General features: G+C 47.6%; 1 protein-coding gene across 2 annotated transcripts; it reads right to left on the minus strand.

The window, feature by feature from the left end:
- Window positions 1–154: 154 nt before the first annotated feature.
- Window positions 155–8,439, minus strand: ctps1a (CTP synthase 1a). 2 transcript variants are annotated; one of them, XM_037475015.2, is made up of 18 exons: window positions 8,418–8,439; window positions 4,127–4,308; window positions 3,857–4,027; window positions 3,655–3,755; window positions 3,434–3,550; window positions 3,047–3,130; window positions 2,875–2,955; window positions 2,646–2,797; window positions 2,415–2,547; window positions 2,171–2,259; window positions 1,991–2,085; window positions 1,824–1,886; window positions 1,576–1,619; window positions 1,377–1,473; window positions 1,241–1,296; window positions 1,061–1,157; window positions 834–978; window positions 155–749 (listed from the first exon to the last, which is right to left on the minus strand). In XM_037475015.2, the coding sequence occupies exons 2-18, from the start codon at window positions 4,290–4,292 to the stop codon at window positions 665–667; spliced, it is 1,776 nt and encodes a 591-aa protein (XP_037330912.1). In that variant the 5' UTR covers window positions 4,293–4,308; window positions 8,418–8,439; the 3' UTR covers window positions 155–664. The 2 variants fall into 2 exon arrangements, with proteins under 2 accessions (XP_037330912.1, XP_037330911.1); XM_037475014.2 differs by lacking the exon at window positions 8,418–8,439 and adding an exon at window positions 5,278–5,531 and having other exon boundaries at window positions 156–749.
- Window positions 8,440–11,501: the final 3,062 nt, after the last annotated feature.

Consider the following 11,501-nt stretch of genomic DNA (forward strand, 5'->3'; position numbering starts at 1 on the left):
TTGCTTGGATTTTCTGAGCTGCCTGCATGTTCAAACAAATTGCCTCCCAAGTTAGTTTTATTTATTGGAACGTTTCCACCGAGCGGTTCGGTTCTGTTATTGACGTCATTCGATCGCGCGAAAACAATGGAGGACATACGGCCGATCCTGTGCGCGCAAATGACGACACTCTTTCAACCAATCAACGTTCTGCAGTGAGTCTAGCTCCACCGTTTAGTACCAAAAAACTGTGCTGGTTACCCAAAGAGTGGTACGGTATGGATTTTTCTCAGTGGTGACACTCCATAATATACAACTTTTTATTCATTCTTGAAAGGGCCCACAAACCTTTTATCATAAGGCCACAGTGTGACTGGATAATGGAAATATTACTCAAAGTAACTAGTGGACAATTGATGCCCCAATGGCATGAAAAAGTACAAGAAGTTCATTTCTGCTGCCCGAATACTGGTCTGGATAAAAACCATGATAAAATATTTACAATGTAACAGCTTATGTACCACAATACATAGATGGAAATGTTACTAGCTTGCATCACTGACGCATGTGACCATGTAGTGAAAAAAGCTCTGGTATATTTTGCTGAAGGTCAATTTCAAATTGTATTTGGAAAAGGTAAATGAAAAGTCCCTTTGAAAGAAAAAAATTCTACACATTGTGTAACTCATTCATTTGAGGTAGAAGGCAATTTCAACTCTGATATCTCGAGGTCTGGGGTGCTGCTGCCACTCTGGTCGCTGTAAGTGTCCCTGTGTCAGAGACAGAACGCATCATCATTAGAGTCTGCAGCTCACGGGCGAGTGGAGCGGCGTGATCGGACGCGGCATGTTTACCGCGGAGACAGGCGGCAGCCCTTCTGCAGGTAGCTCGGCAGCTTCCCGGCCGCAGCCAGCAGCAGGCCGAGGTACGGGGGGGACGGCTTGATGGGGCGAGAGGTGAACTCGGGGTGATACTGCACTCCAACGAAGTATGGATGATCTGGAAAAAAAACCCAAACACGTTTAGTACAGTACATAAAAGGATGGGGTGTAGTTTACTTCTTCTCTCCCCCCCCTCGTACCATCCAGCTCTATGACCTCCATTCTTTCCCCTTCGACGTCTTGACCTACGAAGCGGAAGCCCTTCTCTTCAAAGTGACTCTTGAGCTCAGGATTGACCTGTGCAAGGACAACAAAAGTTACAAATAAGCTTTACATTGTTCCCCCCCCCCAAGATGGTTTATACGGAGAGGCCAACCTACTTCAAAGCGATGTCGGTGCCTTTCATCCACATATTCTGCATCTCCGTATAGTTTCCCTGGAATACAGAACCGCTGTCAGCACACAGCAGACGCAACCTCGGGCCAGAAGGCCAACTTGAGCGTTTGTTTTCCTCACTTAATACACTGTTGTTGGTCTTGAAAATGGTCCGTCTCTTCCCCAGCCTCATGGTCCCGCCCATCTGCCCCGGGTTGTGTTCCGGCATGTCGATCACCTGCAGAGGGTCAACGCGGTGATCTCAATTCAAGCCATTGATTTGGAGTCAGAATAAATTGAGGCCATTACTGGTTTAAAAAAAAAAGAAAAAAAAAGGTACCACTGGGTGCTTTGATTCTGGATCAAATTCTGTTGAGTTGGCATCTAGGAGCAAAAAACAAACAAACGAGGAGATGAAATCAGTATTTTAAGTATGAGTATAATAGCAATTTAATCTATTGCATCTAAACATATTGTGAAGAACTCAGCAGATTAACTCGACTCTATTTCTTTGAAAGTGACAAAAATTTGCCAAACTAGCTACTAGCTAAGTCTTTCTTCAGGCACCCAGAACACGCTGTGCGTTACCTGTCCAGCCGAGTGTGTTCCTGGCAAATTCACACACTGCCAACTGCATTCCAAGACACACGCCTGCAGAAACACAAGGAGCCGTCAGGCAGGGCGTGGAAGCGGCTTCCCGCTTCGCTCCAACCGCCGGGGGAAATCAAAAGTGGTTCTTCCAGCTCTCCGCTTACCCAGGAAAGGTTTTTTCTGCTTCCTGGCCCAGTTGATGGCATGAATCTTTCCTTCGGTTCCTCTCACGCCAAAACCTCCAGGAACCAGGATGCCACTGAGAACGGAGCGAAAGCAGTTTGACGAAACGATGAGTAACGCTGCTCATGAGCTGCTCATGAAGGGGGCGCCTGGGCACTCACTCAGCACTGCAGAGCTTCTGCCAAGCCTCGTGGTACTTCACCGGCTCCTCCTTCAGCGTGCTGGGCTCCAGGGACGCAGAGTCTATATACTGAGGAGGAGAAGAGACTTGTAAACCGGGGGGGGGGGGGCTGTATCGACAGGTAAAGCGATCGTTGCCTTCGGGCAGTTTTTAGTTTGGTTAATATTAGAGACCAACGTGAGGAACCTTTGGGAGCAGCTCGGGTAACAACACCGCGTGCATACCTTAACCTCCAATTTATGGCTAATGGCCAGGGCCGAGTGCTCCAGCGCCTTGATGACCGAAGCGTAGGAGTCGGAGAACTTGGTGTACTTCCCAACCAGCGCTATGGAGCAGTGCTCCAGCAGTCGGTCTGACCTGCGAAGACGAGCGTCGACGTGAACACCAGGAGCTCATCACCTCTAGTTAAAAAGGAAATAAAACTAAACGAATGTAAACCCGGGTTGGAGACTCACCGGTCGGACATCTCCTTCCATTTTGTCAGCATCTTCCTGGGCCGAGTCTCGATGGGCATGTTCAGTCTCCTGCTGAGGTAGCCCACCACGCCCTGTTGCTCCAGCAGCAGCGGCACTTTGTAGATGGACGACACGTCGTGCACGCAGATGACCTGGGACCAGACGCGCTCAAGGTGTCACGGCGGCGGCCCGAGAGACGACGAGAATAACGCGCGTTGGCGAGACGTACCTGTTCGGGCTCGACGTGGCAGAACATGGAGATCTTCTCTTTGACGGAGGTCTCCAGCGCGGTGGAGCAGCGGCACATGATCTGAAGACGGGAAACTTTTTAATACGAAGCAAAATACGATCGTAGCGCTTTTTGAGCGCCACACAAACCGATCGATGCCGCCACGACTCACCAGGTCGGGGGACAAGCCCAGGCCCCTCAGCTCCCTGACGCTGTTCTGTGTTGGTTTGGTCTTCTGCTCCCCCGTCGCGCTGGGCTGGACAGAACGAGGAAGACGCCACGACGCGCGTGTTAAATCCTCAGGAGTCTCTGCTCATGCTCGTCGGACTCAAATAAACCCGCCAGAGGCCGGAAATGGATACGCACAACATGTTCTTCGTTGATGACCGACTGATAGATTTAGCGTTAGCATCATATTGCTATGGCGAATTTCAAAAGATTGGGTCAGTATTACTACGGGTACCGACACGCCAGTTGTTGTGCAAGAACAGTGGACACACCTGCCCCTCCCCTCCCCCCAGAGGAGGACCCGTCCGACCTGAAAGTGCGGCTCTCTTACCTGTGGGATCAGACTGACGTGAATGTTGCAGAAGTTCTCTCTCTTCACTTTGAACTGGAACTGCCTGAAGGCCTCGACGAAGGGCATGCTCTCTATGTCCCCGACGGTGCCTCCTAACTGCAAACACGCGGGGAAGCGTTCTTAGCCCAGCCGTGGTATTCCGTGCCGATTGACTCGTCGGTGCGAATTCCCGCGCTGTAACGTCGACGAGCTCGGCTTACCTCGATCACGCAAACTTGAGGCGTTACGTCATCGTCGTCCACCGGCACCCTGGCCTGTTTCACCACCCACTCCTGGATGGCGTCTGTGATGTGTGGCACCACTGGAGACGAAGGAAGAAAGAAGAAACGCGTCATTTGTTAAAGATTTCTCTCGTGCACGGACCCCCCCCCCTCTACCAAGCTCTTGACAGCGGCTGTTTACCCTGCACAGTCTTTCCCAGGTAGTCCCCCCTCCTCTCTTTGTTGATGACCGACTGATAGATTTTGCCGGTGGTCAAGTTGTTGTCTTTGGTCAGCCGGATGTCGAGGAAACGTTCGTAGTTGCCCAGGTCCAAGTCCACCTCGCCCCCGTCATCCAGCACAAACACTTCCCCTGCACGAACGAGGGCGCGACACCATCGTAAGAACAGCAAAAACAAAACAACAAAAAAACATGCACAACACGCGCCCGCGTAGCTCTGCTCCGACGTACCGTGCTCATAGGGGGAAAACGTGCCCGCATCTATGTTGATGTACGGGTCGATCTTGATGGCGGTTACATGCAGGCCGCACGACTTCAGGATTGTGCCCACGCTGCTGGCGATTATGCCTTTGCCGATGCCAGAGATGACCCCTCCAGTCACCAGGATGTACTTCATCGTTCTGCTCTGGTTCCTGGCGATGGATGACACATTAGTGGGATGAATAAACAAGAGTAATTCATTAAATGGACCATGAGTATAACACAAATATGACCAAACCACACTCACAACTGTATTTACTTATGTATTTATGCCACACTTGAGTTAAGCACAGCACTATATATACATAATGATATAAATCTTTGATATATGTTATAATATTCCACAATAAAGCCTGCGGACGTTTTAGTTAAACAAAATGGTCTCGTCTTTCCCATAAACCCAAAACAATGGTTAAACCTCCATGTCTTTATTTAACAACGTGGTCCCCCAACACAATGTTAATGTTACATAAGCCCTTTATGACCCACATGACCTTATAATTAAAGACAAATAGAAGTTGGACATTTTTCCACCTCGCCACAACATAAAGCAAAAATGGCACATGTCGGGCGTTGGAATACACACACGGCACAGACCGAGCGGGCGGGCGGGAACCTCCTGATTCCCTTTATGCACGTCAGAGGACGACGAGTGAACCGCTCGTCCGGGATACCCCGGGCAACGAAGTAAGCGAGACCCAAGTAATAGCGCCCGCTTTGAGCTATCAAAGCCAAGCGTTTGTCAGCGGCTTCATTTGAAAAGAGGACAAATTCAACGCTTTCCGAAGAAAGCACCGTGGTCTGTAAATACCAAGAGTAGCGAACAAGCTTTGTATTCCACAGCATCAAAGCCTCCAACTGCCACCAGGGATTGTCGTTATGGACCAATTTTCACAATAAAAGCCTAGCGACAACACTGTGAAATACTTCAAATCGATTGTATCCTCTTTGGATTTCAAGACCACTTTGACAATGTGATCAGACATAATACCAAACCGCTACCACGCTATTTCAGTTTTATTTTGAGCCTTTTACCGGATGTCCTACATTTTGTTATTGTGTTTAACGTGCAACAGCTAACATTAGCTAACCTCTTTTAACCGTATCACATTTCAACTCACCAAAATATTCTTCAGCCAAAGCTTACTCCTTCAAAGTAAATATCAAACTGTCCACAAGACGTTTTACCAAAAAACTATATATATATTTTTTCGACCCTAACACAGCGACGCTTTTGTTCGTGCCCGCGCTTCGCTACAGGACCACGCGTCCTCCGGTTCACTCCACACGTGTTTGGTCCACGACTCAGGGCCTCAGTTACATCTTTCATCAGGATTCACACCGGGGAGGGGGAGGTCCTATGCGCCTTTTTCTTCTTCTCTGTTTTTTTTTACGGCAGTCGGAATCCGCTTTTGTTGATCTGCTGCCGCCTGCTGGACTCAGGCCATTAGTACACGATTTCAAAATCGATCAATGTTACTGTCAAAGGGGCCCACGTTCTCTAGGTTCGGTGTTTTCAAACTTTTTTTAGGGGGAAAAGTGTCGTTTGAGATGCACTAGACTAAAGTTTAATTCAAGGGCTTCAAGTTAAAGGCAATTCACTTATGATATCACAATCATACCATTACGCAAAGGTAATAGGGTTGGGACAAAGGACAAATGCTTGTTTATTTAAATGTATTTATGCTAAATTGCTAGTCATTGTACATATGATGTCACTGGAATATATTAACACGTAGCAATACTGAGGGTGGTTGAGGTGAAGATATTTTAGCATCTCAAGAAGACTTCAAGGCATGTGTGTTTTCTCTTTCCTGTGACGTTTTGAGCCTCATCCATAGAGCACCTCACCCTTTGATTATGTGTTTTTTAATGTAAAATTCATTAGTGGCAAAGTCACTTATAACTACTGCAAAAAAAGGGTAGCAAATTAAAAGCATTGAGTCAACAGTATAGTAAACATAGGACAAGCGTATTCACAAGTAACCTGCAAGTACTGCACAAACTACACTACAATAAGATGCTTTGGCACTTTCTACTGTGGCCATCGCAACAAATCCCATAACTTTTCACGAGCACCTGAAGGCAGCACACGTTACATCTTCGAGTCAGCAGGGGGAGCTCGTGTTTCACATTTGACCCTGTGAAAAAAAAGAGTGGTATTTCCCTAATGTAAGGCCTGCAGCCTGCAGTTCACGGATCACACAAGGTATTTATCTATAAAGTGTTGGAACTTTGCATTCAGAGGCGCCTACGAAAAAACACACCACACATCCCTGCAACAAAATACATTTGATTTATTGTCTTAAATATGCGAGAAAACTGTACTGTTCTGAGAACTTCAATGCCGCCGTGTAACCTTCCTTTCTCCGCCTGACACAAAAACAACACTTTCCCGCCGCTCGGCTCCCTATAATAAACAACCACGCCCCCCCCCCCCCCCCCCCCCTCCGGAGTGGTTAGTTACAGTGTTCTGTGCAAAGGTCAACGATCTGACGACGTGGACCTGCAGGTGTGTCATCCCCTCGTCGAAATCCAAATGACACAAGATGCTGGAGTCGGTGACTGATGGCTGACTCACAGAGGGACGCTTCCAACAACACCCAAATATCTACTTGTGAGCCGACTTAGTCCCCTGGAACACACGTGAGGGGGAGGGGGGGGGGGGGGGGGGGCTTAATGAGGGCTTTAATTCATTTTTGACCAGGGCTGGGATTTAATTAAACTCCCACAGAAGGGCTGGACGCTCTCTTCCCCACAAGTCATTTCCCCCTATTAGACCTGCAACAGAAGCAGCCGGCAGTCCGAGATGATTCCTACCGGCGGTGTGTGTGCGTGTGTGTGTGTGTGTGTGTGTGTCTGCTTCCTGTCCTCTTTTGTACAGGTTGATTATTCAAACATTTTTTCATATTTAGAGGATCCGATGGACTTGAATCTTCTCACTTCTTTTTCTTCTCACAGAAAATTGAAGAAGCACATTTCAAAGTCACCGAGGGCTTTCACAGAAAGCATCGGCCCAAACGGACTCTTCCTTAACCAGGGTCACACGGGTCCAGACTGCACGGGTGGAGCGAGCGTTAGCCGCCGCCACGCTAGGCTAAACACGGAGCCCCCGAGGCCCCCCAAAAAACACGCCTGTTTGAAAAGCAAATGAAGGCGTTAAAGGTCCTTCATGTTCCACATTTATCTTTCCAGGAAACGAAGAAAAAAAAAAAGAATAAAGAAAGTAAAACCCACTTCTGCGTGTCCCACTCATCTACCGTGGAAAATGCAGCTCTGCCTTTACTGCGGCTTTGTGATAATGTGGGGGTTAAACACCACGCTGGAGCTGTGAGGGGGGGAGGGGGGGGGGGGGGCAGATTACTTTGTTTCACGCCGTGGTGATGAAGTCTCTCTCTCTCTCTCTCTCTCTCTCTCTCTCTCTTCTCATGTGATCAAACACTAGGTTTGTGTAGTGAGCTGGTATCCTGTCACACAGTTATGTAATCTGATAGAAACCAAAGGCCCTCAGGTATACAGGTATACAGGTATACAGGTATCTTGCGCTTCCTTTTGCGGATTGATAATATAATAATTGCAAAGTTTACCTTAAAATAAGATTTTTTTAATCCTTCGTTTACACTTTTTCTTTTGGTTTTATGTTGTTGTCAAAAGCGCTTTCATCCAAAAAGGTGAACGTGAGTAAATGACTATAAGCCCTCAATCAGCGGATGAAATGCAGTTTAATGTTAAAATGCCTCCAGGGGAAAATGTTCCTGTGGCAAAGGTGACTAAATGAATGGTATAATAAATACATGCTTTAAGCTATAGAGTAAAAAAAAATCAACTGATTATTACCCGTCACCCTAATTTGTACCTTTTAAAGGTCCTTCATTGAGTAGTAATGTCAAAGGTTAATCTACCCAAAAAAAAAAATCGACTGAAAAATGAAAAGCTTCCTCAAGCTGTTAAAGTGATGGCTGTTTGCTCTTCGGGGGCCGAGTGCTCGTTGTGTAAATGTTTGCTTCACGCTGACGGGCCCGAGCCGTCGCACAAAAGGAAGAAAAAGGGTTTTAACGTTCTCTCCCCCGGGGGCTGAATTACAAAACGTCTTTTACATTTGAAGTCTTCACGTTAATGGCCGTTAAAGGGCTTTGAGGGACGCTCAGCTCTCTCCTCGCGGGCGAATCCCCGAATAGATTTTTTTTCGCCAAAAGTCATTAAAACATTCCACAATAAAGGTTTTTTTTTCTTTTTAATTTTACAGACTGATCTGACTCACCGTTTTTTCCCTCTTAGCAGAGCAGACGCCGATTGAGCCGTGAAGAGCGGCCTTCAGTTTCTGACTCTCTCTCTCTGCGTCTCCAGAAACGCAAAAAGTGAGCAAACAAGGGTCCGAGACGAGGGACACTCATTTTGAGGAATTGAAACCGATGCTTCGAAACCGAGAGAGCGATGTCACGGACGAACCTGTAAACGGTTGTGAGACAGCAACACTTGGCAGGAAGTTGAAAAATCAAGCGTAGACTGCAGAGTGAAGAAGACACTTGAGGTGAGGGAGGGGGGGGGGGGGGGGGGGTTGCAGGGCATTTAAGGGATGGCTTTCATAAAAAAAAAAACAGAAAATGCTATTACATACTTTATCCATCAGTTGTCATTATCAAGGAAACAGAGGTCCAAATATGGAGGTGTTTTTCTAGTTTTTCTCCAGGTTTTTAAAAGAGAGCGTGACGCCGAGTGACATCACTCCCGGGGTTGCGACCCGCTGGGGAGAGCGTCCATCACATGGCGTCACGCGCCGCTCTCGGAGGCGGGCGGAGGCTGCGCGTGTGCACCGCAATGTCTTCAGCTCCACCCCACCCCCCCCCCCGTGTGGCACAGATCAAAGCGACATGGTGCTGTTTTGTATCACTCTCGAACCCCGTTGCCAAGTGGAATAGGCACAATTCGACCGGGCTCCATGTTTGAGCTGCCAAACTCAATGTCTCATGATGCTCCAGCAGCTGTTTTCTCAGGCTTTTGGACGCTGATGAAGAGGGATCGGATCATGTTTCGTCGCTTTTTCTAAATAGCCAGTTTTCGTGACTTGCCAGGGAGAAATGATTTGAGTATCGATACATGTGTCATGTAATATTCATCAACGTGGCTGGAAGAAAACAAACCCCCCCCCCCCACCCCAACGTGGAAGACGTTCCTCACACTTTCAAGTTTCAAGATATTGGATTTTGACGAATAAAGAAGGATCAAACCCAACGCCTTTAATTCGTAATTGTTTCCACAAAATCAGCCAGGTGCAAATCTACCAGAACGGGTCGTATCACCCATCGGCCTCCAAGTGACTCCCCAGTAATTCGTCAGCCCCCCCCCCAGACGAGGTGTCGCGTTGATATCACCGAATCATGAACCGACGCAGCCACGAGGCTCCACTGCGACTTTTATCTCATCTAATCATGCCGAAGGGACGACATCGGGCCTTCCTACACGCTGAGATACGACTGGCATTCGGACCCCCCCCCCCACGAGGAAGACCGACCCCTCCATCTTTACCCCTTTCATTCAGTGGCTAATTATATTACTCATCTCGCTCTTGGCCCCAGATGTTGTCCATTGAAACAGCTGGGGGCGGTTCCTGGTCCTGGAGCACAGATCCGGGGGGGGGGGACATAAATCAAAACCCCTCCCGCCGCCATTGATTAAGGGCCCGAGGAAAGCGAAGGGCAAACCCTCCTCGTCGACCTCGAGAAGGCTCTTTGTTGGTGTCCGCCTTGGCGAGCAGATGTTCCTCTGCTGACCACGGACACCTTGCACACCCAGAGGTCATCATCGCCTTGTTGAAGTAGAAAAAAAAAAAAGAAAAAAAAACGGCTATCCACATCACAGCCCAGATTATTTTTACATTTTATTTTAACATTTCAGACGGTGCTCAAGCTCAAATACTGTAAAAACGCACAGGGATGAGATGCGCTCCGCTGAAAGTCAAACAGCTGAAACTCCATTGATGCCTAAAAGCGCCTCAAGGCAAGTGGAGAGAGGCAAGTGGGGTGATTAGAAGCTGAAGGTGACCCACGCTCCCTGTGAGATAAAACTTAGCATCTTTTCTTTAAATTTAAATCCAAAACTTCTGAATTTCAGAGCAGAGGAAGCTTGACAGTTGTTCCCTTTTCAGATGACTTGCCTGGTTCAAACCTCAGGTTCAAATTATTTCCCCCTAATCCTTTTTCATCCCTCGTGGAATATTTCCCCCCCCCCCCCCCTCCCTCCCTCCCCCACCTGAAAATTGCATCAAATCCGAAGAGTCTCTTTAAACGGCGACAAAATCATCAGGATGTCTTTTCTAACAGCGGCTCCCCGTGGCCTCCTTGGATTTAGTTGCCAGTGGTTTCAGCTCTCGTATCGGCCTGGACAAACGGCCTCTGGGTGTCATTGGGTTTCATTTCTCTGGAACCTGCCATAGTAGCAGTAATCGTATGCTGATTTGCTGATATGAACTTAATTTTTTTTTACATTTTTTAAACCGTTTCAACCCAAAAAAGTTTCAAAAACCTCAGCTAACAGAGGCCTCGTGTCCTTCATTTTAAATTTACACGCATGCCGTTGTACAGCGGCATCGGGCGTAGAGTGGAATGACTTCCGCTTCTCAGAGGATTCTGAGGGGGGGGGGGGGGTCAGATAACTAAAATTAGCTTGTGTGGTTCACACAAGCTTAGGAGAGATTTAAGCAGGGCGCAGTTGTAACTGCTGCAGGGATGCTAGTAACATCAATAGCAGTAGCAGCATAATATAATGTATTTATATATATATATGTAATATAGCAGCATAACATAATGTATTTATATATATATGTAATATAGCAGCATAACATAATGTATTTATATATATGTAATATAGCAGCATAACAAGCGTAATGTAGAAGTCTCTCTGTCTCTGCTGTTGTCCTTCTGGAGCTCACTGCTCGGGTCTGTAACAGCCTTGTGGTCACGTGTCCGGAGGGGGGGGGGGGCAGGAAGGTCGGGGGCAGGGAAGAGAGAAGCACGGAGGAGGAAATCACATGTTCCCAGGAATGTTAGGCTCATGGCCATCAGCACGGAGAAAGAAAAAAATAAAAAAACAGTGGCGGTGGCTCAGCCGACCCTCCGGATGAAGTGGGGCGAGCCGCACGTTATATACACGCTTATTCCCCTTTGGTTGCATTTTTCAAAAGGTCAAAAACTAATATCAATACCCTTTAAATCACATGATCACGTCAGCCGAAAGAAGGTTCCTACTGTTGTCACAAGGGTAAGGGTCGGGCTGGAGCAGGTTGAAGTGAGGACTCAAACGCAGAGTTTTTCAATCAAAAGGTGCTCTTTATTCTCCTAGACCATAC

Source organism: Pungitius pungitius, chromosome 17 (assembly GCF_949316345.1).
Source record: "Pungitius pungitius chromosome 17, fPunPun2.1, whole genome shotgun sequence".
Lineage (NCBI taxonomy): Eukaryota > Metazoa > Chordata > Actinopteri > Perciformes > Gasterosteidae > Pungitius > Pungitius pungitius.